Source organism: Pyrgilauda ruficollis, unplaced genomic scaffold, assembly GCF_017590135.1.
Source record: "Pyrgilauda ruficollis isolate IOZ18807 unplaced genomic scaffold, ASM1759013v1 scaffold17, whole genome shotgun sequence".
NCBI classification, from domain to species: Eukaryota; Metazoa; Chordata; class Aves; order Passeriformes; family Passeridae; genus Pyrgilauda; species Pyrgilauda ruficollis.
In genome coordinates, this window is record NW_024515875.1 from 9498432 (window position 1) to 9525786 (window position 27355).

Genomic DNA, 27355 nt, shown 5'->3' on the forward strand with positions numbered 1-27355 from the left:
GGAATTATATAACTCAGATTGTCTACCTTTGTATTTTTAAATGCAAATTGTTTCAAATACCTTTGTTATTAGTGGCACAGGGCTAGAAGATTTTATTTTTTCATTTTTATGGTAACATAAAATAGCAAATTTTTTCCTCCACATTAATGACTGGTTATGAACATGACATAATCCTTTCATATAGCTCTCTTTATTTGCCACACAAACATGGTAAGTAACACTGTCATATAACAGCTTCTGATGGAAAATATACCACTGCCACAGTAGTTTCTATTGCTGAGTGTTTTTCTTCATCCTATGTAGTACCAAACTCTTCTGGAATTCTTGTATGTTGATATTGCTGCAATATCAGCACTACTTGTACCTGCCAAGACCACAGTATTATTTAATCCTTTTATGCTTCTTTTTTTCTTCCATCCTTCCAAAGTAAATAGGGTCAGGGTCACTGGCAGGCAGAATTCACAGCCCCCTAAGGTCCCACTGACTCTTGTACACAAAACATTTAGCAGTACAGTGATGCTTTCAATGGCATCATGTTGCTTTCTGCATACCTGTGTCATGAAAGATTCACTTTATGTCCTTCATCATTATTTATAATACCTATCAAGCTTAATATAAAAGTGTATCCCTTTTAGATATCTAACTTCTTTCAGGCTTGAGAAGTAAATTGCATTAATTGACATTAAAAATTCCTATTTGAAGGTATCACTTAAATAGTATTAAAACTTTCAGTAAAGTCAGTGAAACGACTGTTGCGAGAGCGAGCCAGACAATCTCCAGAGTCATTTATATCAGCGTGTAATGTGATGGGGCATGGTTGCAGTTTGTCCTTAGTGTGTGGATTTGTGTACAAATCACCTTTTAGCAGGTTTGTTGACTAAAATAGTTTTCTGGTTATCTGTAGTCTCTCAGGAAAGCAAAGCCTTCTGTCCAGCTTGCCTAAACTATTTTTCAGTGGTATTAGTTTTTTGTGTTCTAGCTCTGGTGCCTGATCTGCCTGGAATGACTGACATTCCACTGTTCTTCATGTATCTTGAATTTCTAGACACACTCAAGTGGTTTGATGTGTTTCTAAAGGGTTTTCTACTAAATAATATGGTGGAAGGTGGTATGATGATTGAAAGATTCTTAGTCTGGGTGGGGGAAAAGGAAGAAGAGAAGTTAAAAGGATTGAGAAAGAATATGCTGAGAATAAGAATTCTCTCTCTAATGTGAAAGTGGTTTTGACCAAAACCTTCTGGTTGAGCTGTTGCAAAATAAAATGAAAAAATTCCCCTCTTTGCTAAGAATTTATTGGCCACTTAGGAGCATATGCTGCAACAAAAAATAGATGTATTCCCAAGAAATTATTTCCTTTATTTTTATATTCTCATGAGGTGAATCAAGATACATGTTTTATATCCTTTCTAGAAAGGTAGCATTTCAGGTTAGAATTTGGTAGGATTTTATTATTCTACCAGAGTAGAATTTTGATTAGTTTGCTACCTCAGAAGGACTTCTTAGACGTTAAAAAAACGCCTTTGTGTGTGGGTAAATGGTTCTTACCTTTTTTAAGCCTGTCTCCAAGGCACTGATAATACTTGGAGATTTTTTTCTAATAATGCTTCCAGTTCCTGTTCTTTACAACCTCTTCTATATGATTTGATTAACAAGATAATACATTTTGGTAAGTAATCATAAGACATATATTAGAATAATAGATGAATCCTCTCCCCTTGCATTGGATTTCAAACTCTACTTACTTAAATCTGACCTCCTGGTACAATAGGAACTGCATTTCCAGCATTTTCATCAAGTCTATTTTCAACCAACTTTCACACAATAAATTCTTCTGACTTTGTTCCAGTGAGCTGATTGTCAAGATTTTGCTGACTCTCACCTCTTTACTTCTGCAGAAGGATTCCTAATACAGACAAACATTTTTGAAGAATGTCTTTCCAATGATGAATCATAGGAAGGAAACAGGGGGTGGGGGAGGGAAGGGTAGGATAGTTGTCTTGTTGTCTGCTGGTTGAAATATTGCAAACTGCTCAGATTCATACAGTGCTGATATTTCTCCCACATTCAGAGCACAATAATTCAAAAGCCAAGTAGCAGTGGCAGAGGAGTGGTGCATCATTACTGTTACTGCCTAAACCTGTTTTTCCCAGTCTCTTCATCATCCTCTTTTATGCTTTTTGAAATGCTGCATGTTGTCTCAGTATCTTCTGCTTTCAGAAATGCACCACTCTCATGGCTGTAGTAAAAAAATCTGTAGTTCCTTAGTATTCTATATCTAATCTTAGCAAAAAAATTAGAACCTTGCAAATTCTCAATAGCATATTATTATTTATAAGGAATATTTTTTTTTTTATGTGAAACACTGGAACAGGTTGCCCACAGAGGTGATCCCTGGAAACATTCAAGGTCAGATTGTTCAGGGCTCAGAGCATCCTGACCTAGTGGAAGCTGTCACTGCTTGTTGCAGGTGGGTTGGAACCAGATGACCTCTAAAGGTTCCTCTCAGCCCAAACTACTCTGTGATCCCATGATCAGATTCTAAACAATTTGGTTTTCACATATACTTTTGATTAAGCAGTCTATTTCTTGAGATAATGTAAGAATTTATGGGCATTGTAAACAAACCCACAAATACAGGAAATTCCATTGCTGAGCTTCAAGTCCCTTTTGAAAAGAAGTTTTTGAGATTTCAGGACTTAGTGATTTTATTTCTTTGATAAGGCTTTCTTGCACAGAGTATAAACTACATCTTTTTATTATCAAGTTAACATAGTGCTCTTAAACAGTGATAAAAAATACACATTAATGCAAATTATTCTTAGCCAATAAAATCCTGACAGGGATTCTGACCCATTATAACATTCTGTAGAATGGGAATGTGTTTTGTCTCCATGCTTAGTGGATTTCTTTGAGGGCTGTAGCCATTTGTGCCGCTCATGTTTCAGTCTGTTCCAGCTCTGGGTTCTGATAGCACCCAATTTTTTTTTCTGCAGATCTTCACAGAAACACTGAAATAGGGATTAAATTTTTGTTTATCTTCCTGGGGAAAATGTGTGGCTCAACTGGTTTGCCTTCTGTACTGTGTCACAGACCCAAAATAGTCCATCTCAACCTAAAAGCTTACATAGCTTTTAAACCTGCAGACATCCCAACCTGATCAAGAATCGCAGTGTAGATGAATACATCCCAAACATCTTCTTCTTTTCTGCACAGGAAAACAAAAAGTGTGTTTTGTTTGAATTTTTAATTACAATTTTAGATTAAAGAAACCCCTGAATTAAAGAAACAGTGGCATTAAAGAATGAAAACAAAATTGCTGTGGGAGGGAGCTCTGTGTGGCTGTACTTTTGTAGCTGGTGGGTGCATGGATGTGTGCACAGATCCACGTGCTGGCACACATTTCTCTTTGGTGTGTTATGAGAAGCCTTTCAGATTTGATACTTCTTGGTTATTGGTTGTTTTGGTTTTTTCAAACACTGCTTTTTGAAGGTATTTTTCATTCTCCATATGTTTCTCTCTGGCTTGCGCTGCCCGAGTCTGCCATTTTTTCCTCCTTGTCTGCATCCATACAGAAATCTGGGAATTCTGCATACACATGTCCTCCTGTGCTTCCATCATACATCATGGGAAGAAAGTAAAGGCAGAGTGGAGTTTTTCCTTTGAAGTGTTGTGTTTGGAAATTCATTTACTTCCAGCAGCAGTGATAGAAAACTGTCTTCCTTTTTTTGCTATTATTTTATTCCAAACTATTATTCCAAGTTTTTAATTAGACCAGCTTAGTCACCTTGTTCCAAAGGCTATTTACATATTGGTGTTACAAAATTGCCTCTGAACAAAGAATCCAGCAAGGTTTTGCTGTGCATTGTAATTTTCTAGGAATGCTAAAAAGAAAGACTTGGAATTTGCTTTAGATTTCCTTTAAAATAATTCAGTTTCAGCACTTAGCTTTTGGATTAACTCTGTTGATTATATCTAGTTAAAATTTGATACAGAGCACTTGAATTGAAGTGTCACTGTGAGCTGCCAAAACGAACCATTCAAGTAGTTATTATTTTTAATAACCTTATCAAAATTCTATGACAAGTACAACACAATTTCCATTTTAACTGATCCAGTATACTTTTATACCTGAAGTTTTTCTTTTGTGTCTGAATATGCATAGGATGACTACAGTTATTCAGGGATAAGTTGTTCTCTCATCTGCATGATTTAGTCCAATGAGTTTTGGAAAATACACAGTATTTGGTATATACTATATAATTTAAACTTTTTTATTCCTCAAAAATATGTGTGAAAATTATCATTTAAAAAAGCCTTTTAGGTAGCCTGATGGAAACTTCCAAGTAAGTCCAGTGTGCTGTAGTTGGGGTCTAGAAACATGATATTGAATAATTATCTTAGAAAAGAGGCCACTGCCCGAGGAAGCAGACTCACCTGGTGTTGTGCTGAGCATTGCAGTGTTTGCTGTGCAATTTATATAAAAGTTATGTAATTTTTCTCCTGTCAATTATGGCTGTGCTGTTAAGCTGTCTCCAGCAGTGCTGGATCCATAACACATTGGATTTTTTTGCACTGGATGAGTAAATGTGGCCATGAGGTTTCCTTCCCATGTGGCAAGGTTGGGGGTAGAAGGGGGAGGTTTCTGTTTTTATCACTGGCTCTTCTTCTTGAGTCTCTTGGGTCTGAAGCCCACATGTGGATGTGAGGTAGGTCATGATGGCCAAGGGGATGGCTGGTGTAGCTTTAAGGCACTGCTTCCTAGGCCTCCAAGGAAACAGAAAAAGGGCCTGGTTGCTTGATCTAGAAAAATATTGGGGAAAAAAAGCACAAAATTATTCAGATGCATGGCTGGGTACTGCAGAGAGGAAGGGAATAGTCAGCTGTGTCTCTTGAGAAAAGGACAGGACATAAATTACTAAGGCAGAAGCCTGACTTAAGGAAGACAGTTGGGGATTCATTTTGATCACAAGGGTAGTTAACTGCAGAAATTAATTCTCTGAGGAGGTTATTGCTTCTCTGGCAGGTTTTCAGAACAGCTCATGTTCTCCAGCACATTCCCTTTGCCAATACTGTCTGTGTTGCAGAGTGGATCATTTCTGAATGATCCCCCAAGCAGCCAAGCCAGACTGACGCTTAGCTGATCCCCTGGACATGGCACAGCCATCCTGGGCCATGCTTCACGAGGCCCCTGAGTGCCATGGCTTTTCACAGCTGGACTTTCATAGCATATGGAAAAGCCCTTAGCTTGACTAATTAATTAATTAATTAATTTCTCAGGGAGGGGCTGATGGTGTTGACTCTTCCTATAAATCATTTCAGTTTTGCTAGCGTTTGAAGTTACTTTGCCATCAGTGTAATTGGTAAGACTTGTATAAAAGGAAAAAGCTTAGAGACACTGTGGTAAATCACAGTCCCCACTAACATTTCTGTGTGTCACCATATTTCTTGTCTGTGCACCTCTGCAGATGAAAATGTTGCAGAGAAGACCTGTTCTAGATCTAGAAAGTGTGTTTCTTACTTTCCTTGGAGTATGTTTTTTGTGAGGTTCTACTAGGATCGACTTGATTTCTTATGAGAATCTGAAAGTTTTCCTTGTTTTTAAAACAACCAACTCAATGAAAATGTTGTTCTTACAGTCACTGAATGTCTAGTCAGTTTAGTCAGTTTTAATTTAAATACCTGATTGGTTCCAGGTGAAGCTAATTTCACACTGTATGCTAGGCACATTGAATTTGAGGGTGAGTTGTGCCCTAAGTACTCAAATTTAGCTTTTTTTCCTTGCTAGCCATCACTTCAGATCAAAGTGTTTTGCTGTATCCATGGTCACTTCCCTTGGCCTGCTTCTTCCACTTCCAGTGCCCCTGGAGGTTCAGGGTTTTTTGGACCTCTGAACTTTCACCCCAATGACAGCCTGGGGATGAGGCTGAGGTCTGCAGCACCATGGGTGGCCCAGGTGAGAAAGGTGTGGAGGCTGGGATACTGCCATGCCATGGCTTCATCATCTTCCATGCTGCCTTTTGTCTCCACCTTACCCTTGGTATACCCTTCCATGCATAAAAGGTATACAAGTTATTCTTTCCTGAAGCATCAGTGTTATAAAAGATATTTCAGCAGAATGGATAGTTCAGGTTGGAGTTTCAGTTCTAGAGAATTGTGATATCTTTGATGAAAGAACACATGTCCAAGCTCATCCACTAAGTCCAAACTGAGCTTTTAGTGATGTTAAAGACAATTTTCTTGTGTAAGTCAAGGGAAGTGATTCATACAATTAAATATGGAAGTTTGATAGTTTCTTACTGCAAAGATCTTTTGCATTTTCGTAGAAATTATTTCAACTTTTTCAACATAAAGAATAATTCTGCCCTGACAGTACCTTTCTATTTTTAAACATTGCTGAACTAAAACTTAAGCCTCAAGTTTACTATATTCTGGAAATACCAAAGATCCAGGTCTACTCTCTTGAATCTATTTTCTCTTTCAAGCCTTTATTTGCCATCTATTCCATTGTGTTGGTGGGAATTCCATGAAACCTTGCAGGTTACACTGCCTTAATTGTAGCAACTTCAGGGCAATATATTTCAGAACTTTCTCCAGGGAGGGTCAAGCATCCCACAGCTGTGAGCTCCATGAGAGCACAGCCACAGCCATTCCAGTGGTTGGAAAGCTGTGCAAGCTGCATGTCCACAGCATAGTTTTGGGGTAACTTATATAAGTTGATCTGGTAGGAAATCATTTGCAGTAAAATTCCAGATTATTAGCACATTATTTGTGCTTAGGACAACTTCTGCTGCTTTCTAGTGAGTTGTGTTATGTGGAATGCAGCTTTAGAGTGGTGCTGTTAAAATGTTGGTTTTACAGCCAAGCAAACGTGCAGTGTTCCTTAATGTGTGTTACATCCTGCCCCTTTCACCTCGGTCTTGCTGAAGCATGGCCATCAGCACCAGGTTTGGTCTCTGTGTCTCTGTGATGCCACTGTGCACAAATTCATGCTGTAAGTATAATTCCTTTACCATATATTCCTCTTGACATTCAGAGCTTTGAATGCTTTCCTGACTACGTAATTTTGAAAGTGACAGATTTGTCTTAAAATGTAAGATGATGGTCTTAAACTGGCAAATGTTTTAAATAGTTCCATTGGCCTCTGTTAGGTTTGGTGTTTGGGATTAAAACTTTTAGAGTTCTCCAAGTGAGGAGAACATAAACTATTCCACTTTTTTTTTTTTTTCCTGATTATATTGATTTCCATGTCAAAAAGGCCAACTTTTGTATATATTTCATAAACAGATCAATGACTCATTACTTTATAACCAGGAAAGAACCTATAAATAGCATCCAAGACACTGACAATCAATTGAAGAACTCTTCAGTAATAAATGCAAATATTTGCTATGAAAATGTTGATCTTTGTTACTGGTAGGTTGGGTTTTTTTCATTCCTCTTAACAAGTGATACTTCTATTTTCTGATTCCTAACTACATAAAGAAAATCACTTTGATATTCCTAATTCCACTGTTTTATAAAAATCCCAGTAACAGTTTCCTGGAGGATAGGATATGTGAAGATGTGTTCCCCTTAACAAAGCTTTTGCTGCAGCTGAGAATAGCCAAGTCAGAACATTCCCCTGAGCACAACATACATGTGGAGTTTTTTTAATTCCATGGGAAAGTGAGGAAATTCTGGTTTTATTTCTGCTAAGCAAAAGGAAGTTAAAAGATAAAAACCCAAACCTCTGCAATCTTTGCTCTGTACAGGTGTCAATTGAAACACATGGAATCACTTACTCAAACAATCTTTTAAATTCTCAGAAAACCCCCAAGCCCTAAATTAAATGTTCCTCCAGGCACCAGTGCACTGCAGCAGGACACTCTGTCAGGCAAGGAAGAGGCTGAGACAACTGCTCAGGGCTGCTTTTTATAAATGTTGTGATGATGTTTGGCTCAGTCATTCCTGTCCTTTCAAAATGCATGTGCCTTTGTGGCAGTGGGTGGCATTCCCAGTGCTCCAGCACTTCCATGGAATCAGGACATCCTCACACGACGAGCGGCACTGCACTGCACAGAGGATGGACAGAGGACTCGAAAGCACCAGCTTCCTTTTTAACCTGCCTGTGCATGGAAGTGTCCTGTGCGTTTTTCCATGAGGTGGGAAGCAACATAGAGAGGTTCTGGTTGCTTTTAAGTCAGAAAGCTTCTGTTTGTATGCTGCTGGCTCATCACCCAAATTTAAGACCCAGTCCAGTGTCACAAAGTTGGTTCCTGAGTTTCCATCTGCACCTCATTAACCCAAACCGTGCACAGGATGGGGCTGAATTAACACATTTTGAAGCAAGCAGGGCTACTCTTAGGACAGCAGTGGTGTTTATTCTGCATGGCCTTGACCCATGGAAGGCAGCTTTTTGAAATGCACTGACTGCAGGTAGTAATGCTCTAGCTCAGAGCTGTTCATCTTCCAACAGCAGCATCTCCCAAATTGCAGTCACTGCTTAGCACTCAGGGGCCACTGGGTCCCTCTGATGGTGCTCTCTGCTGCCAGCTGCAGGAACAGCCTGGAGACCTATACAGGAGAAAAGAAAAGCCAAGAAATCTGGGTGTGCAAGAGGACGAGGAGAAAAGATGTGGTGGTCTGAGGGGCTGTGTGGGACCTAATGGATCCTGGGAGTTGGATATGTGCCTCTCAGAGAAAAGGGAATACTGGGCTTCCTCAAAGCAGGAAAAAATCTAGAGATAGAAGCATATTTATGAGACAGGGCCATGTAGCAGGATTTTCTCCAGAGGAGGAGAAGACAGAAACTTCTGAGGAGCTTTTCACAGGTGAATGTCCTGTCCCCTCACTGAAGCACAGAATCCAAATCAGCTTTGACAAAAGAGTGGTCCTAGCTCAGACTCCTGCAGAAAGATGTAGCTGACATTCTGACTACACCCATCATGCAGAGCAAAAAAGGGAAATAGAACAGAAAACCTGGAATATGGTGGTTGGGTTAAGGATTGCTACAGACCAGTAAGTCAGCTTTGAAAAGACGGGATGTCATTTTAAGGTATAGAAAGCATACTAGCAAATAATTTGGCAAATTTTTAAAACTTCCCAAGGAAAGTGCTTCTGTATTTCTTCAAGATACAATTGCATGCTTTCTAAATGAAGAATTTGGGGTAGAAACTCTTTGAGAAAAGAGGGAACAAGACGTAAGTAAATTTTATCCTGAAATCTAAAAAGACTAGAGATTTCTACCTTGCTTTAGAGCCAGCCAATAAAGTCACATAGCAGTTGCAGACTTTGCTGTTCAGATATGTTTAATGACATCAAATTTTGGCATATGTCTTGCTGATCTTTAGAATTTCAGTTTGAGTAGTGTATTTAATAGAAAATGGCACAGTATGTTCCCAAAAGTGTCCTAAAGATTATATCTGTTAGTGTCAGTTTTGCAGAGATGTATTAGTTAACTGTACTGCACAGGAGTGAGGAACATTTCTTGTTAATTTAGGGAGGGAGAAAGCTTGATGACACATGCAAATGGCACATCATATATTTAAAGTAATGTGTATGTCGCCTACACTAACTGCATTTGTCCTTTCAACATCTTTCTTAGCTTGAGCACCACCGTTTTTGAATTTTATGTGACTGTGATATTAATACACCTGTTAAAGAGAAGATTAATTACCTAATAGCATTTTTATTAAAGATTAGGTACCCTTTGGGAGAAAACATATATATATATATATATATATATATATATATAGACATGATATATATATATATAGCCATGATGATTTCTGCCTTGAAATTACTGTCTTCCTTTCTCTACCTGGCAGCTGTCAGTGCTCAGGAAGGAGCTGGGCCAACTCGTTCCCTGCAGGAGGAGTACAGAGTTCTTGGGGTTATGGGAGACACTGGTTCTCAAGGTATTAGCAGCTGTGTCTGTAGATGAGCCAACAATCCCAGTTTATGCAGCTACATGGAGCAGTGCTGAGACACAACTAGAGAGCTACAACAGTGCCTGCATGAACATGGAAATGGGGTGAGGGCAGTGCTTGGAAGTTCAAGCAGACATAAGCTTCTCTTCCATGAGAGTGGAAGTGAAGTGCCAGGAACAGCTGTCCTGTAAAACTCCTCTTTGACATGCTACAAATGGCCTCAAAGGACAGAAGGTGGCCCAAGTGTGAAAAGAGTAGCAGGAGAATCTGCCCCAAACCTGTGTGCCAGCACTTGAGGCAGAAGCACACGCAGAAACACTTGGCGTGTTTCCAGCAGTGCTTTGCTCTGTTCTCTCCAGTCTTCCCCAGGGAGCTGCAGTGTAGGGATAACTTTACACTGAGGCATCTGGGCAGGGGAACACAATGCTGCAGTTTGTTGTCTGAGGAGGAGATTCACTGGCAAAGCTGCTGCTCTGGTGGGGCACAGGAACCATGTATACAGTGTGGGGATTAGCTCAGTTTTAAGCTGGAGTACGTGAGAAAGTAATTTTCTAATTTTATTCTTGAACCATAGCAGAAACTATTCTTCTTTTTAGACACTTCTGTTGGCTCTGAAGAGGTGACTTTTCTGAGCTATATAAAGGACAATTTTGTAGCAGATACAGATCTGCTTCATAATGACAGGTTCAGGAGCAAGACCTTTATCTCAGATCCAGTACCTTCAACTATTTCTTCACCTCCAGTTCTTATTGTTGCAAAAGAGCTTGTGGGGTTTCCAGTGATCTGATCCAATGTTTAACTACAGGTTGGTAAACAGCAGCACTGGCATAAGTTGTTTTGCAAGGACTGTGCAGCAGCCAGCCCTACTCCCATCTTCCTCTGGCTCCTTGACTCTTCAGGAACTTTTTAGCCCTCTGTACTTTATAGCCTCTGATGTTCCTGCTAATGCCAGGAGCTCCCTCACACAGCTTCGTGCTTCCTGCCTGGCACTAGACAAAGCAAAGCAGAGCTCCTCAGCCTTTTCATCGTTACCTCTCTCTGGAAAGCTCAGAAAGAGTCTCTGTACCTGGGCACTTGCAGTGGGGAGAGCACAGCTCTGTCTCCAGCTGGCTCTTGATGCTGCCTGCTAAAGCTCAGGCAGTGCCAGCTCACTCTGCAGTTGTTGCCAAGGGCACAGAGCAGGTTTCTCACTTCACTCCCTGGGAAGCCAGAGTGGATGCATACCCTGAGACGTTTTGGAGACTGGGTTCAGTTCAGCAATGGATGTCTTTTCCCTAGGGAGAAGTTATTAATACCTTCACAATAAATGATGGCTGTGAACGCAGTGCTAGAATGTCCTAGTGATGACAACAAGAGCAGAGCAGGGGACACATTACACTGGTAATGGCATCTCCCTTCATGTCCTGCAGCAATGAGACACATGGATTAATTCTAAATGCATTGGTAACATATGGGTATGAAATTATTTTGTGCTATTTAGAACAAGTCCTTTGAGCTAAGGCTGTTGTAAATTCTAATTAGTCCATGCTAATCTCCATAATAGGCAGCTATTTCTAATGCAGATCTAACTGATGATGTCTGACAGCATTTTCCACACTTATTTGTACACTGGCAGCAAGCTGGTATCATGCTAGGGTCAGAATGTTTGCTCAGGTTAAGAAAACTTTATTTTCTGTACTCTGCAGGGAGTTTGTATTTGCTGCAGGCTCCTGGAGCACTAATTTATGTCTGTTTGCTTGTATCTATTTGTGCAGAAAATAGGGAAAACTCCTTCAGCCGTTCCCGAAGCTCCAGCGTGTCCAGTATCGACAGGGACTCAAAGGAGGCAATCACAGCTCTGTACTTCATGGAGTCCTTTGCCCGAAAGAACGACTCTGCTGTTTCCTCCTGCCTCTGGGTCGGAACGGGCCTCGGGATGGTCATAATCCTGTCCCTTAATCTGCCTGCTAGTGACGACTCACGGCAGTCAGAGCCAGTCACGGTGTCACCAAGTGGTGAGTGCAGCTCCTTTCCTGCTTTTTATCTGTCTTGGTACAATGGGGCAATGACTGCATGATTTTGTATGGCCTTTTGGGCAGAAGTGTCTCAAAAAATCAAGCAGTGGTCACTCACTGAGTGGAGGGCACACAGGTAAAGATGCTCATGAGGGATCAACAGCTTCACGGACTGAGATGCTTAGGTTGTGTTAGTTCCAAAGACTGCCTTGTGTAACAGGCAAAGTTACATATTTCTTGTGACGACCAGGAAATTACCAGAGCTCCTTCATATTGTGAAATTACAGTCCTGTTTACAGTCCTGTCTGGGATTCTGCAAGCAGTTTGGCTGTCTCAGTATCAGAAAGCTGCAGAGAAGCAGAAGGGAGTTCAGGAAAGGAAACAAAAATGTTGGCAGGTTGCTGTACCAGGAGAGATCCTTGGCTGAGTGAGTGACAGATGGTGTAGCAGAGAGAACAGAGGGCTGAGAGGTCAGGTCTGAGGAGAGGCAGCATGTGCTTTAAAAATGGACACAGAATGGAGAATGCAGAGAAGCAGAGGTTTCCCACCCCAGTTTGTTTAGAAAAACAATGCTGGAAGGTCACCAGACTTGGAGCAATTTCACTGCTGGGGAATAAATATTCTGCTAGTATAGTGTAGAGATAAACAACAGGCCATCTTTAACAGCATGTATTACATCCATCATTATAGATATCAGCTGCCTGAGACCTTTCCAGTGCTGGCAGGCTGTTTGTTCACCTTCTCGTGTGGTCAGAAAGAACTGAGCAAGCACGCCTTGTCACCTTGGCTGGATTAATGTGCGTGCTGTGTTTACAAAAGCTGGGTGTCAGCTGTGCGGTGCTGACAAGCAGTCTGCTTGTGGTGCCAGTGGCAGTGAGAGGGAATTCTGTTCTGCAGGCACCGTCCTGACACTGAAGGGAGCCGTGCTGACCTTCGCGTGCTTGGACTGCATGGGGACATTGACACACCAGCCCTATGAAGTCTGGAGGGATCCACACAGTGCTGATGACGGTGACAAAACAAGGAAAAGGAAACTTGTCATGCATTCCCCTTCCTCCTCCCAGGATATGGGTGATCATCAATTTGCAGTCATTTGTTCAGAAAAACAAGCCAAAGTCTTCTCATTGCCTTCCCAAACATGTCTTTATGTCCACAACATCACCGAAACGTCCTTTTTATTGCGAGCAGATGTGGTCACCCTCTGTAACAGCGTCTGTCTGGCGTGCTTTTGTGCCAATGGGCACATCATGACACTGAGGTACTTATCTAACTAATTTTGTGGCAAAACTAAGCAAAGAGGTGGCACAGTGCTGTCATATTCCACTTGTGTTTGCTCCAGAGTACCTGATGCTCTGCATTAACTCCCTGGTGGGTGTGTTTAATTCCCTGCCTTGATGCAGCCATACCTGATCCTTGGGCTGTCTCCATGTGGGGAGTTAAGGCAGGCAGGTGCACGGTACAGCAAGCTCCTGGTGTTTTCTAGTAATCCCCTACCTGTGACAGTGGATGGCTGGTGATTTTTAACTATGATAAAAGAAAGCCCTGATAATTTTGCTCAGTTATGGTGGGTCAGGTATAGAGAAGTATAAAACAGCCATATAAAGGGTTCTGTGTATCCTTTGTGAAGTCCCACTCTTGGCACTTCTGAAGCTTCTCTCTTCAGAGCACTTGTTTCCCTTCCTTGTCCTCTCCCTCCAGGAGCTGACTGTGCAGTAACCCTGTAGTTGTGCCTTCACTTTGCTGCTCCCTATTTCCCTGGCCAGGCCATTTAAATTTGGGAAAGTGCTGTCCAGAACAGCAAACCCCAGGGAGCTGGAGGACAGCAAAGGTGATTCTGGAGCCTTTGTCCAAGGGTGGAAGCAGGGCACTGCCAGGCCCTTTCCTACAGACGTCCCTGCAGGCCTTGCCCTGCAAACGACCATGTGGCACAAGCCATACCGTGCCACATGCACATCCCATATCCAGACAGAAGCAGAAGCCTTAGAGTTTCAGCTGGAGGCAAGGCAGCTGAAACTCCTCCATGCAAGCAAACAAAATATGATGGGAATGCAGCATTTTTATGGCAGAATTTTTCAGCTTAGAGCTGTACTTTAACTGTTGCAGTTATGAAGAGCATAAAGTGAAGTGCTGGTTTAACATGCAGGCACAGAGCAGGTGTACCATGTGTGGCAGCTGGTGACTAACCTGGGAATCTGCTTCTCCTCAGCTTGCCCAGCCTTCGCCCGCTGCTGGACATCAACTATTTGCCTGTCACAGACATGAGGATAGCACGGACCTTTTGTTTCACTAACGAAGGGCAGGCTTTGTACCTGAGCTCTCCCACAGAGATCCAGCGCCTGACCTACAGCCAGGAGATGTGTGACAACCTGCAGGTAGGGCTCACACCTCACCCTGGTGCCTGTGTGTGGGAGGGACCGTGGCCTCGCTCAGCAGGGAAAACTGGCCCTGATAAGGACAGTGCTGCAGGGGCAGGACAGATCTGCTCCTCTCCACTTGCCCTGGCTGAATGATGCCAAAGCAGCAGAGAGGTCAGCAGCTCTGTTGTTCCTCGGGCTTTTTCATGTACTCTCACCTGCACCTGTGCAAAAAGTCTTTACAGTGTTAGAGATGGGCTGGTGTGGTTTGGTTATTTCACAATGAAAATGCAAATAAAAATGTCATTTACTGAAAGAAGGAATTGGGAGAGGTTACAGGGAGAAACATGACTAATAAAAGGAAAAAAAAAAAAGAGGGGGAATAAGTTCTGGGTTATATAATTAGCAGTGAACCAGAATGGAAGTATAAAAGAAATGGTCCTGCCAGCACTCATTATGCCCTAGGGAATAACATGTGCTGAGCTGCTCAACTCACATCACAGCACTGTCTGTCTCAAGTCTGAAAAGGCACTTTGAGGAGTGAACATTGCACACCAGCTTTTGTGCACCAGAAAGATTATTTTGCAAGGAGCCAATTTTAAAATAATCTAAAGGTTTGACCGATGCATCTTAGATTATGGACCTACAGCAAGAGGCTGTTACATGCTATTTTATTTTTTTTTACCAGCCTTAACAGCACTATGCAACTACCAAGCAAAGGGAAACACAGCCCTTGCTTCTCTGTACTGCTGGACTATGGCTGCTTTTATCTTGGCTTTTAGGCAAAAAAAGGTTTGCATGGTCATTTTGTGTGTACAGAAAGCAGATGACCCAGTATCACCTGCTACCTGGAAAACAAAGCTGGGCTGCATGAGAGCTCCACTTAGGCTCCAAGGGCTGCAGTAATTTTTCTCCCCAGAGCAGGTGACTGTGCAGAGGAGCAGTGGCTGTGAGTCACAGCGCTGTCCTCGCACTCAGCCCCCAGGAGCGAGCGCTGTGTGCAGCACAGCAGCTGGATCTGCCTGCTGAGGCTTGCCTGAGCAAACACAGAGCTGAGCAACAGGGCAGAAACTGTTCTCAGTACACACAGCCCCCTGGTTTCAAACACTAATGGGACTGCACACTTTTCCCATCAGTTTTTTTTTCCAGAGAGCCTGCTTTTCCTAATACTTCTGCAAATAAATCTGAGCCTGACATTTGTTGGGAGTGACTGCTCCAAGATGTGGCACCAGAGCAGCGCCTTCAGCAGATGTGCTTATTTAGCAATGCTGATGGTGCACTAATGGGGTGGGGGAAGGTTGTAGGAAGGTAATGAATTTTGTTTAAAAAGAAAAAAATCAACTAAAAGACAAACCACCAAACTCTGAATTGCTGGCAAGCGTTGAACTCAGGTGTGCTATAAAAAGAAAGCAGAGTGACTGCCCAGCCTGGCTGGGCAATCACTAAAGCAAAATACATAATACACAACAAATTGTTTATTCAATTAGAGTGTCACCTCTGCTGTTTCTAAGCAAAATGTGACCTTATCACTGGTATTTTCATTCTGTATTAGCTGCAGGGTTTTTTTTTCCTCTGGTAACAAACATGGGACTGAGCAGTGACAAACCAAGTCCCTTTGAAAGCATGAGTGAGTCCAGTTAGCCCAAGCGTTTGTCAGAATACACAAATATTGCCTGCACCATACTGTTCTCACAGCAGACTCTTTTAAAACTAGTTGATTAGGTCCAGTGCATGTGTCTTGTTAATGAAAATCAAGAAAACACCTAGAACCACCTTCATCTCACTAACCTTTCACATGGACTTTTTTCTGGTTTTACTAGGACATGCTTGGGGATTTGTTTACTCCTGTGGAAACACCAGAAGCCCAAAACAGAGGCTTCCTCAAAGGACTTTTTGGAGGAAGTGGACAAGCTTTTGACAGGGAGGAGCTTTGTGAGTAATTTACTGCTGGGGGTTTTTTGGGCAGAAATTCATTCTTGAGATCCCCTGCCCTCGTCATCTAGGCATGGAGCAGTACACAAGACTTAGGTGATTGATGAGAAGAGAAAGCTGACCTAGTGGAGAAAGGGGAGGGTCCTTATCTGCCATTCCTTAACTCCTTCACCTTGGCAGCTGCTTTTGATCAGCTGAGTGGGGGGCACATGCCTGCACTGCAGATGTGGTGGCGGCAGAGCAAAGCCTTCCAGATGTGCCACCTGCCCCTCGGGTGATGTCACTGCTGCCAGGAGGCAGCTCAGGACTGGGGAGCACTGACAGAGCCAGGCCAGGAGCTCATCCCTGTCTCTCTGTCTGTCCATTTCTCCTTTGCAGTTGGCGAGGCCACAGCAGGAAAAGCCTCGCGCAGCCTCGCCCAGCACATCCCTGGATCCGGCGGGATTGAAGGCGTGAGAGGAGCGGCGGGCGGGGTCATTGGGGACCTGACTCGCGCGCGCATTGCCCTGGACGAGAGGGGACAGAAGCTGGGCGAGCTGGATGAAAGGACTGCCAGCATGATGGCCAGCGCAGAGGCGTTCTCCAAACATGCACACGAGGTAGGAGCCCTGGCACCCACACCCTGCAACTGGGAACTGCCAGCCCTGCCACCCAGCCTGTGCTTCCCTTTGGGAAAGCCAAGTGCCCTTCTCTCCCTTCACCCAGTCCTGGTGTTGGAGGCGTGCTCATGTCAGCTGGCACGGCATTGTTCCTGCTCCCAAACTATCAGAATGCCAAAAATAAACACACTCCTTCCTTTCACGTTTCCAGAAATGAGCATCCATTGTTAGCCTCTGAATTTAGAACATGGCACTTCTCATCTTGCCTTTCTCGCTAGTTCGTTGTGGTTTGTTTTTTTTAAGCCACTTAATGCAGCACATCCATGCAGTGGGGCAGAAAAGAGGTAGGTGGATGAGTGTAGAGGGGCCTTTACAGACCTCACTGGGAAGAGGAGAACATTACTAGTACAGCCCTGTGGTACTGTTATGTAGAATAGGCCTTGCCAGGAATAGGAATAGCTTCTGTGCTTGGAGCTGGAAATGGAAAGCTTTTCCATCCCATGCTGTTAAGGCTGGGAAAACTAAAATGATTTTTCTTGAAGATAAAACAACATCAAAGCATACTTCCCAAAATGCACGCTTTTCATTTAATGTGCATCGCATCTCCGGACAAGACCTTTACATTTTTATTGGCTTTTGTTAGTGTGAGGCAGAAAGAATGTGCCTTGAATTGCAAGAAGTTGATATAGTCAGGGCATATCTACTATGCTCCATGGAGAAGTGTCTTTTTATTCCTATAGAAAGCAAATTCCTTTAATTTTTGAAGAAGAAAAGTAGTTAAAGTTCCTCAGGGAAAATCTTCTAAAACCAGCAATAGCAGGTAACGCTTTTTAAATGAATAACTATGAAATTAAATATGAGATCTCAGTGGACTCAAGACCTGCTGACATTGTTAGTGAAGTATTGCATTGCTCTGCATTCATTAATTCTGAAGTTTGACAGTTAATGGGCCTAGGTCATGTGTGGTGTCTCATGTGCAGGGCGGTGTTTGATTGCCATTTGTTTGGTTTTTTCTCCATCTCTGTAGGTGATGCTCAAATACAAGGACAAAAAGTGGTACCAGTTTTAGACTTTCAAGGAAGCTGCTTGTGGCTTTATTAAGAACACTGTTCAGGGAAGCAGCCTTTATTCCCAGATCTACCAGTCACTGGCCAGAGACAGTTTTTTCTCCTAGAAGATGTTTTCCTGTTACTGTTATTGGATTCATCACAGTGGACGTCAAGGAGAAATTTTACAGACCATGGGATGGAAGCTGGAATCATGAGGGTCTTTCCAACAGCTGACTCTTGGGGTGGCCAATTTTTTTCCCAAAAGGAACTCAACCATCACTGTGGCATGTAGTTTTTCAAAAGCTGTAGGTATGAACTGTGGGGAGTGCGTCTGGTTAAAAATATTCTGTACAAACTCGAATGTTAATGCACTTATAAAACTTTGCATGGCTAATTGACAACTTAAAAAAAAAAAAAAGAGAAAAAGGAAGCATGTTGTGACCGAAGAAAAATGGGATTTATTTCTATTCTGAGAAAAAAAAAAAAAAAGAAAAAAAAAGAAAAAAGAAAAAAACACCTTAAATGACAAAAATCTTTATTTTTTAAAAGTTACATTATAAAAAGCCAGGACATTTCAAGCATGTTTGCTACTGTTCTCCACATAAAAATGAGTTGAGCTGCATTTTCTTATCAGCTGTTTATTTCCCTTGAAAAGCCTTGCTCAAGGCAATGCTCTTTAACTCCTACCAGAAAAAATAAATAAATTTAAAATCCTATCCCCAAAATTTAACGATTTTGCAGGTAGCTGGACAGGCACTATCTAACAAGATCATTAAGGCATGTCATAGATGGTTTATTTGCAATTCAGAGCACATGAAACATCCTCCTAATCTATACATTTAAAATGTGCTCTAGATTCATCTGTTGTCCTTGAAGGGGGGCTGTGGCACTTTTCATCCCCGTGGTGTCTGTATCACTTGGTTGCCTTATTTCCCAGTAGCAGGAATAGGAAAACAGCTTTGGAAAGCATTTCTTCAAGTTAGGAAAGGGAAGATGGGAAACCACAGTCCCATCAAACACTGCTCACAGAGGCTGCTCAGCAGCTTGCAGAGCAGCTTAAATGCTCAGCTGAAATTATGAGGGGGGGCCTGCACAGAAACCTCCCCAAAACCTGTGACAGAAAGGGAGATTAGAGCAGGAGCACTACACAGTGGGCCAGGGAGGAGCATGGAAAACCCTTGTCAACATATGTATGGAGCACAGAAATGAAGTGACACCGTGGGTGAGTGGCAATTTATACTCTGCTCACACTGCTAAAAGTAATTTGCTTCTGCTTCAGAGTGGCCTGTTTGGCTTTTGCAGTGAATGCTGCAGGAAACTGCAACCTGCAGCCACAGAAGAGAACAGTAAGCTGGATTTATTGCCTGTCCTGCTGGAGTGCTCCACCCTATCCTGCAAGACTCACTGCCACACAACTCAACTGTTAGGTTAGAAATTTTTCCAAGATTGGGCTGAAAGCAAGGCACTGAAGGCTTGTTTTCATGTGTCTGGACATAGTTTTAAATTAGAAAAAAGGAAGTGAGGAAAAGTTGGAAAAGTAGCCTTTAAAATTTTTCTTTTGAAGAAGTGTAACATCTGTCTCTTCAAGGAATCCTGATGGACACTGACAGAGACAGGCACCATCCCACTCCCACCTAGACCTTAATTTCACTGGTGTTTGTGTCATCACAGTGTTCATATGGTCCCTCTCAAAAACACCTTTTCCTTCTTCTTCCTTTACCTACAATAAAATACAGCCCAGGAAGTTGTACCATCCACAAGTCTGGCCTCACAATTGGCCCACTGCTCAAGTTAAAGGGTTGGAAGAGATTTGAGGTGTTAAGTTTTAAATTCCCATTGTGGCAGAACAGAATTTCATGATTTACAGGATTTTTACGTTTTGCTGTAGCCGAAATCAAAGTGATGGCCCTGACAGGTCTAGCTCAACTGGGAATGAGACTCCACAAGTTTCTCTAGCACAGGAGAAACTGCTCTATGTTGTCAGAACTGTAGAAACTTGCAGGGAAAAAGGTCAAAGCCTGAGCAATTCCTGGGCTTCTGCTGAGAGCTAAGGAATTGGAGTGGCCTGTGACCCAAGAGGATTCCTCTGTGTGTTTGTGTGTAAGGATAAACCAAACTTGCCAATCTGCTGCCAATAGGAACTGGGTTGGGGAATTCCTTCCAGGGGCTGGGTCACAGAAGTAACCACTGGTGCCTGTGAGGAAGCACTGCTCTAAGCAGGCATCAGGAATGAGGAATAAAGGAGAGCATTATGGCAAGGTGATCTTCAGTTCAAAGCTGTATCACTGGGCCTGTGCTCTGGCCTATAATCCAAAGCCACTGGTCTCTGAGCAACAAAATCATTTGGGGCAGCATTCAAAATGTCCAGCAGCCAGCTTATTTTCCATTCTGCCCTGGTGTGTGGCAGTCAGAAGCAGCCCCAGAGGCTGATTGGAATCATGGGATCTTTGAAGAAAACTAAAGAGCAACTTCTGACTGCTGATCACTGCAGCTCACCCGGGAGAGAAAAGTGTCCTCAACAAGTCTTTACACAGGGCCCAGCTGACTCTGGCTGCCAACAAACAGTCTCTACTTTAACACCAGGGGGAAAAAAAAACCTGCCAGTGGATTTCCATTTGCATTTTTATGCAACAGAGAAATGAGAATTTAGCAGCCCTCAAACTTACAATTTTTAATGCTAACCTTCTAAGCAACTTTTCTTTAGTACTCCCCATCAGGTCACAGCTTTCCACTCTTACATATTTTACATATTTCCAGACAGTTACCAATTACCATTTCTGTTAAGTTCGCCACTTGTGACTATAATTATCAATTTTCTTGTAGTCTGTAGAGATCTAAAAAGATGTATATGTTTGTATATAGAACATTCTATATATATAATATATATATGTAATGTATATGTTGTATAAGTTTGTTAGTGCACACTGTTAAATGCTTTCTATCGAGATTTACCATGTATGTGGAAAAAACCCATCACTTAAAAAGTTCAGTGAGGGAGGAAAAACTCTTGCCTGGGTGATTTATTGTGAAATGAGGGGGAGTGTGGGATTTTTGCAAGGCTTGCCCTGCACACTGCTCCAGGCTGTCAGTGACAGGCATGGAGCTGCAGCATTCCCAGCGAGGAGCACAGCATCTGACTCTGAGAAAGACTGTAGGACTGTGACTGGCTGGAGGAAAATCAAGGACATTGGCTGTCACTGGATGTTGAAATCTTTCTGTGCTTTCACCTTTCCCACTCAGACAGCACCACCTCAAGCAAAATCCCAAGCTTAGATGTCTCTTCAGCCTCGCAATCCTCAGCTGCACCAGGCCAGATGGGCTGGAAATATTAGTTCAGTTTAAAATGCTGTTTGTTCATTTAGATACTTTGTTCTCTCACGTTCTTCTCTCCAGGATCTCTGTCACAATCAGATCCAAAACCAGTTACACAGAACTTCCAACAGCACACACACCTTTGGGTTTGACCAGATGTTTGTAATCTTATGTCTAGTGCTGTAGATAGACAGAAAAAAAATGCATTAAATTAGATTATTTATAAGTCTGCAGAGTTGGCAAGTCTTCAATGAAGTACAAGCTACTTTATTTATTAATAAAAAAAATTAAATCTATTCCTAGAGCTTTAACTTCAGTTGCAAGCCTTGAATTAAAAGACATGACAATTGAAATTTTGAGAATCAGGTTTTGTTTTCTGTAATTACCTGGGGGGAGGGGGTTTAAGTTTTTTTACAGTTCTACAGTTCAACTATCTACATCAATTAGTCATTCCCCACAACACCAGGATTGTTACAAAAATGTGTAACAAAACCACTCTATTTACTACATGTATTGTATAAAATTATCACATAAACCTCCTCTAAAACAGTTTATACTCCTTTTCCAGAATCCCTTTACACCACAGTGCGTGCATAATGCAGGTGGGCATAGAAAGCTTTTTTTTTTTCAATAGAAACCACTTCAGAGCTGCATCCAGTCTCAGCCCTCCTTCATATACAACCTGTGTGTGTGGCAGCACAGGCAAAGCCCCAGTTTTTGATTAATTATGCCCCTCAAATAGCCCAGGCCCTGCCCCACCCATCCTTTCCCATAGCCCAAAGGTGAATTCAAGCACAGCATATTTCAGTCTGGAATGTTTCTTTGCCTTGGCAGGCTCTGGTAGGAGCACACTCTCTCTCATGAAGGAAGTGCGTGTGGACATTGGCAGCCAACTCCTCCTCTTAGGTGTATAAGCAATAGTCACGTAAATGAGTGTTTCCATTCATGTGTTTTGTTTTGTGATTAAATCAACAAATCGAGCGTTGTACTTTTTTAAATAGCAGCAAATATTCAGATTCAGTGTCAAGGAAATGTGGGCTGAGTATGTGTGTGGTTTGTTAACGAGTCATTACCTGTCTCAGAACGAAGGCTGATCTGGGGTGAACCACACACTCCTGTGCTAACCATGTCCTGTTTCCACAGGTATCCTAAATCAGTATCACAAAGCTAAGGCATCTTAAAGTGAGGCTGTCTCAAGCCCCCATTAACAACCAAAAAGTAAAAAATAAAAAAACAGAGGGGAAGAAAATAAAGGAAAGAATTGATACTAGTTGGTGTAATCTCTTTTTTTCCCACCTTCTACATTCTTTATAGTATTTCAGAGGTGCATGGTTTGTCTAAAGCCTTTGGTTGGAGTTTTCACTTCTCATTCAGGAATACAAAAATTGCAGTCGTGGTTGTTGCTGGGGTGGGGATGGTCACCTCCCTTCCTCCAGCAGCTCCTGCCAGGACAGAACCCATGTCAGCTGATGTTCCCATGCTCCATGGCAGGGAGCTCACACGGGGCTCCGGACTGCCACACCAGCTGGAATGTTCCCAGCCTTGGACCAGGGCTACCAGCCAGCCAAGAGCCCTTCCTGCCCCTCCCACTTCAGCGTGAGCTCTGGAAGGGCAGGAGTGAGCTCAGTGTAAGGGCTCTTTCCAGCAGCACCTCTGAACTGCTGTGCCAGGAGATGCTCCAAATGCCGGCCAAAGGTGCTGAGCTCCCCTCTCCCTCTTGTCAGCTCTGTACAACTCTCTCCATGAAATGCAAGCAGCACGGGAGAAAGGCAAAAGGACCAAAGCAGATCAGACTACCAGGGTCATTATTTGTCACCTGCCTGTCAATGCTTCCAGAAGCCAGGAAGAAAAGGAAAGCTGCAGCAGTACAAGCTTGTGGTCTGCATGTGAGGAAAAGGACCAAGAGGCTGCAGCAAACATCAAAGGTGTGAGTTCCTGCTACCAAGGCTGGGCAAGTCCTGCCCCGTATCCGTAGCCAGCTGAACGCACATTTGAGTTTTTGAGCAGAAACAGATGGGAACCAACTGGACCAGGCTGCTCAGCAGCTCCAAGGGACAGGACAGACTCTCCCTGTGAGGAGCTGGGTCCTGCAGGTTCCCATCATGAACACAAGGCACTCCCAGTGACCACAGCTGTTTGCCAGGTCTGCATCCCAACTGGGTTTCTTTTGGCAGGCAGGCACATCCCTGCTGGTGCGGCAGGCAGGCAAGGGCAGTGCAGGGCTGAGCTGCAGTAGGAATTCTGCGTGCACCGAGGGACAAGGCTGTCAACAGTTGTAACAAACAGAACTCTTACCCCTGCTGCAGCATTCATCTGTCCTTGTGCCGGGCTGTGCCAGCTGACAGAGGCTGGCATCGGCTGTGAAGGGAGAAACACACAAACAAGCTGAGGAACAAACACTACCAGATGCATCCCATCCTGACTACACAGACTGAGACCAATCTGCATTCTGGTTATCAGGTCCTGAATTTTAAAAATGCCCTCAGGCAATCAGAGGTGGGGCGAAAGGAGCCCACAGGCAAAACCAGGTAAGTAATGTGAGCAGCCAAGCTCCTTCTTACCACCTTCAGAAAACAACATAAACCCTTTTCTGCAGTTCTGGACAGTGCCTCTGCTTACCTGACTTAGCCCTCTTCTGCTTCCACTGCTCAGTCTCGCTAAGAGTTAAAGTCTAATCAGAACTGAGGAACGTAAATAGCAGCAATCAGAAACCAGCTCAGAGCCAGTCCCTGTAACACAACTCAAATGCCGCAGTGGCTACCTCTTATCTTCCCATTTGCTCCAAATTACTGCTTAATTAAAATGAGCCCATTGAGTTTGTTAGTCAAAATAAGTTTGGCTACATGTTAATCCCCTTACTGATTAGCATCACCCCCTTCTACAGAGCTTGCTGAGAAATACGTGTGAGATCCATCCTTGGGAAACTCTGAAGGCAGCGTGTGGGAGGGGAATATTGTAATGTGCCAAGGAAAAAGCAGCCCAAATGACAGCAGCCCCAGTGAGGCCTGGAATACGGCACAGGTGTGTCACTGCAGGACACCCAGGACAGGAAATCATTAGGCCATGTGAATTGATAATGAGGCCAAGCCAGCATCTTCACAGGCAGAGCACACAAATGGTCAGGCACCAGGGTGCCGAGGCTCGGATCTGGTAATAACAAAAGCTTTAATAAAGTCAGAAAAAAGACAATGCTGTGGATAAAGAGCTCAGCCATCAGGTGACAGGTGTCGTAGAAAGCCATGGCATAGAGCAGGCAGGAAGAAAACAAAAAAACCTCAGTGTAAGGTGGAATACAACACAGGAAAGAAGGCTAAGACGGTGCTGAGCAGGGCAGCCAAGGCAGCCTCATCTGGGGCTCTGGCTCAGTGCCACGTGTCTGTTTTGCTGCACGAGAGGCAGGAGGCGGATCAGAGTCTGGGATGCAGCTTTTTGTGAGGGGCCCCATTAACATCTTTGAATGCTCCCTGTGTTCCCCAGCCCTCGGCGTGGCTACTTCTGATGTCAGGACAAGGGCCCCGCCAAAAGCGCCGCATTTGAAGTTAACGATCCCGAGCCCCCTCCCAGGCTGCTGAAAGCCAAGTGTGCATCCTCTCAGATCAGGCTGAAAAAGCAACTTCAAAAGTGCACTGCTTAAAAAGGAGCCAGCACAAGTTCAGAAATGAAAGGATAATTAGGAGCTTGAAAACTTCTCACAGGAGGCAAGAATGGAAAGATGGAGATTGATTACATTAGGGAGGAACTGCAGAAAAGGACAGGATACAATCATTAGAGACAGAAGGAGGGACTTGTCCTCCCTTTCTTGTGAGATACAAGGGCCAGACGACGAAAATTACAGAATTCAAGGTCAGGCATTGTGTGAAGTTAACAAAAGCAGCTGAACTTGTGTAACCATCACAGCTGTCTGGAATGGGAAATGAAAACTTGTGATGTGAGATTTAGCCAGACCAGAAGGTATTAGTGGGGATAGTGGTGCCAAATAGTGGCAGATTAATTCCCTGCAAGCTCCATCCTTGCCCCTTCTTTTGAAGGATCTGATCCCAGCTCAGCTTGACAAGCCCAAACACCCAGGAAAACTTTCTGCCTCATCATGGGGTCAGAGCCAAAGACACTGAGGCAAAAGAGTGGGGGAAATCTGAGCAGGTTTTAGTGGGACTGCCAACAGGCAAGTGTGAGGCTTCCTTAGGAAAAGGGTCTCTGAAGGAAGAGCCACAGGTCACTCATCACAGTGTAACAATTCCTCTCAAACACACCAGACCTCAAACACCAGCAAGGCTGCCATATCAGCTGGCCAGACTGAGATCGTTTTCTTCTTGACAAAAATATGCATTGCCATGAAGTTTTTAACAAGTTCATTGAGCTTCATTCTTTAAAAGGTTTCTGCTGGTGATTTTGTATTAACTCTAAGAGATCCCAAACAATATTCCTCTTGAGGCCAGTTTGCAAGGTAGCAGTAGGATGAATTACAACAGTCACAAAAACGCTTTCTTAAAAGTCAGAGGCCAACCAAGCACAGGTTCCACTCACTGTGAATGCTGCACAGCTGCTCAGTCAGAAATCCAGCCGACTGTAAAGCCACTTCAGCACCTGAGTGTCATCAGCAGAATCCAGTACAAGATAATCCTGGCAAAGGCCTTCAAAATTCTGCATCAAGTGCAATCACAATGACTCTTTTTGCCCTAGACAATTATACACAGGCACTGCCAAATTATGTTTGCACCTTGTTTTAATAACCTAATCCAGCTCATTTCATATGTAATAAATTCATTAGACTTTGGGGGTTTATACAAGATCAAGCACCCTTGGCAGAATTCATTTAAATATCCTTCTTTTAACAATTAATAATTTCACAGTTGAAACACGTGCTCTGGCTGAGCTCTGGCTGCTTTGGCTTGCTGAGCTCACACCAGCTTCCAGCACGCGTTTCAGAAGGCAGCTGGGTACCCTGCCAGCAGAAACAGCCCAGGGGGATCACACCGCCCGCAGGTGATCCCAGGCCTCCACCCTTCAGTCCATGGTGCCTGCTGCCTCCCCACGCACGGGAAAGTCACACAGCAGTGTCACAGCTCCAGGTCCTGCAGGTCTCCCCAGCTGGGGCCAATTTTTACTTTAACATTCAGTTTCACTGAGAGTTTGATGGCGTTTTCCATCTCGTGTTTCACGATCTGAGCAACCTAGAAGAAAACATCAGGCATCAGACACACACACAGCTTCAGTGCTCTGGGTTTCTGTCAATAGCTGGGGCAGACAAGCACCTGGAATCCTATCCTGCATTTATTTGCACTGACTTACCTCCAATGGGAATGCAACCAGCTCCTGATTAGTGCTTATGAATGGAGAAACTGTATAAAGCCAGCGAGATTTCATGCAGCACAGAACCGTGACTGGTTCTGCAGTGTTAAAGACTACTCAAAAAAAGGGGCCAAGGTTAACTTTCGGTTAAACACCTGAGACTCCTGAAGAGTCTTTTTTCACTCAGCTGCACAACTCTTAAGTGTTTCATGGAGTCTGTTCTGAAAGATTCAAGGTACTGAAATCAAGACACAATTTGCCAGAAGCAAAGAACGGTGGCTCCTCTGTGTTGTGCCAGCTTGAAAAGCACTCTGTGAAACACAAATCATAAACCTCTGGGAAAGCAGGTCACATTCCATGTGGGTGCTACAAATGCTGCCCAGGTTCCCCCTCGCTATTTAGTTAAGGCAACTCCTGCCCTCTAGTAAACAGCTGAGGTAACTGTTCTCTGCTCTCCAGAAGTATTCCTAAGAAAACACTCATTTCAACACACAGTTAAGAAACCAGAAATTATTTCTTTCTGCAGCAGTTTGGATTACAAGAGACTGGATTTTTTTCTCCTGACTGTAAAAACCTGCTCTGGACAAAGGTACCACCCCCTTCCCTCCCCCAAGACCTATGCAGAATCCAGCCTGGCCTGGATTGCTTATTTGAATGAATCTCTCAATCCACACCCATCCCACGAACCTTTCCACAGCAGACTGAAAAGAGGCTTTGAAGTTATGGTGATTCCTCAGTTCAGCTAGAAGCCACCCTGGCAGCAGAGGAACTATTCAAGCTGTCTGACCCTTCCATGTGTTTTCATAATTTCCTGACAGGTAGCCACCATAGAAATTCCTCCATAGTTTTTGCTGGGGAATGGAGGAGGGGATTTGAGGAAATCAGAGCACAAGATGAAGTTTACAACAGCATGAAGAA

The 27355-nt window shown here is 43.3% G+C and overlaps 2 protein-coding genes across 4 annotated transcripts in view; one reads left to right on the plus strand and one right to left on the minus strand.

Moving 5' to 3' along the window:
• Nucleotides 1–18239, plus strand: part of STXBP5L (syntaxin binding protein 5L) — a 181411-nt gene extending 163172 nt beyond the window's left edge. For all 3 annotated transcript variants that reach the window (XM_041463822.1, XM_041463824.1, XM_041463823.1), the window contains 6 exons: nt 11663–11902; nt 12800–13160; nt 14109–14274; nt 16077–16188; nt 16567–16787; nt 17815–18239. In XM_041463822.1, the coding sequence (XP_041319756.1) occupies nt 11663–11902; nt 12800–13160; nt 14109–14274; nt 16077–16188; nt 16567–16787; nt 17815–17856 (1142 nt within the window). In that variant the 3' untranslated portion in view covers nt 17857–18239. The remainder of the gene's footprint in view (nt 1–11662; nt 11903–12799; nt 13161–14108; nt 14275–16076; nt 16189–16566; nt 16788–17814) is intronic.
• A 7966-nt stretch (nt 18240–26205) lies between these two features.
• POLQ (DNA polymerase theta) overlaps nt 26206–27355 on the minus strand; it is a 52968-nt gene continuing 51818 nt past the window's right edge. Inside the window, exon 31 of the mRNA XM_041463917.1 lies at nt 26206–26319. Coding sequence (XP_041319851.1) covers nt 26206–26319 — 114 coding nt within the window. The remainder of the gene's footprint in view (nt 26320–27355) is intronic.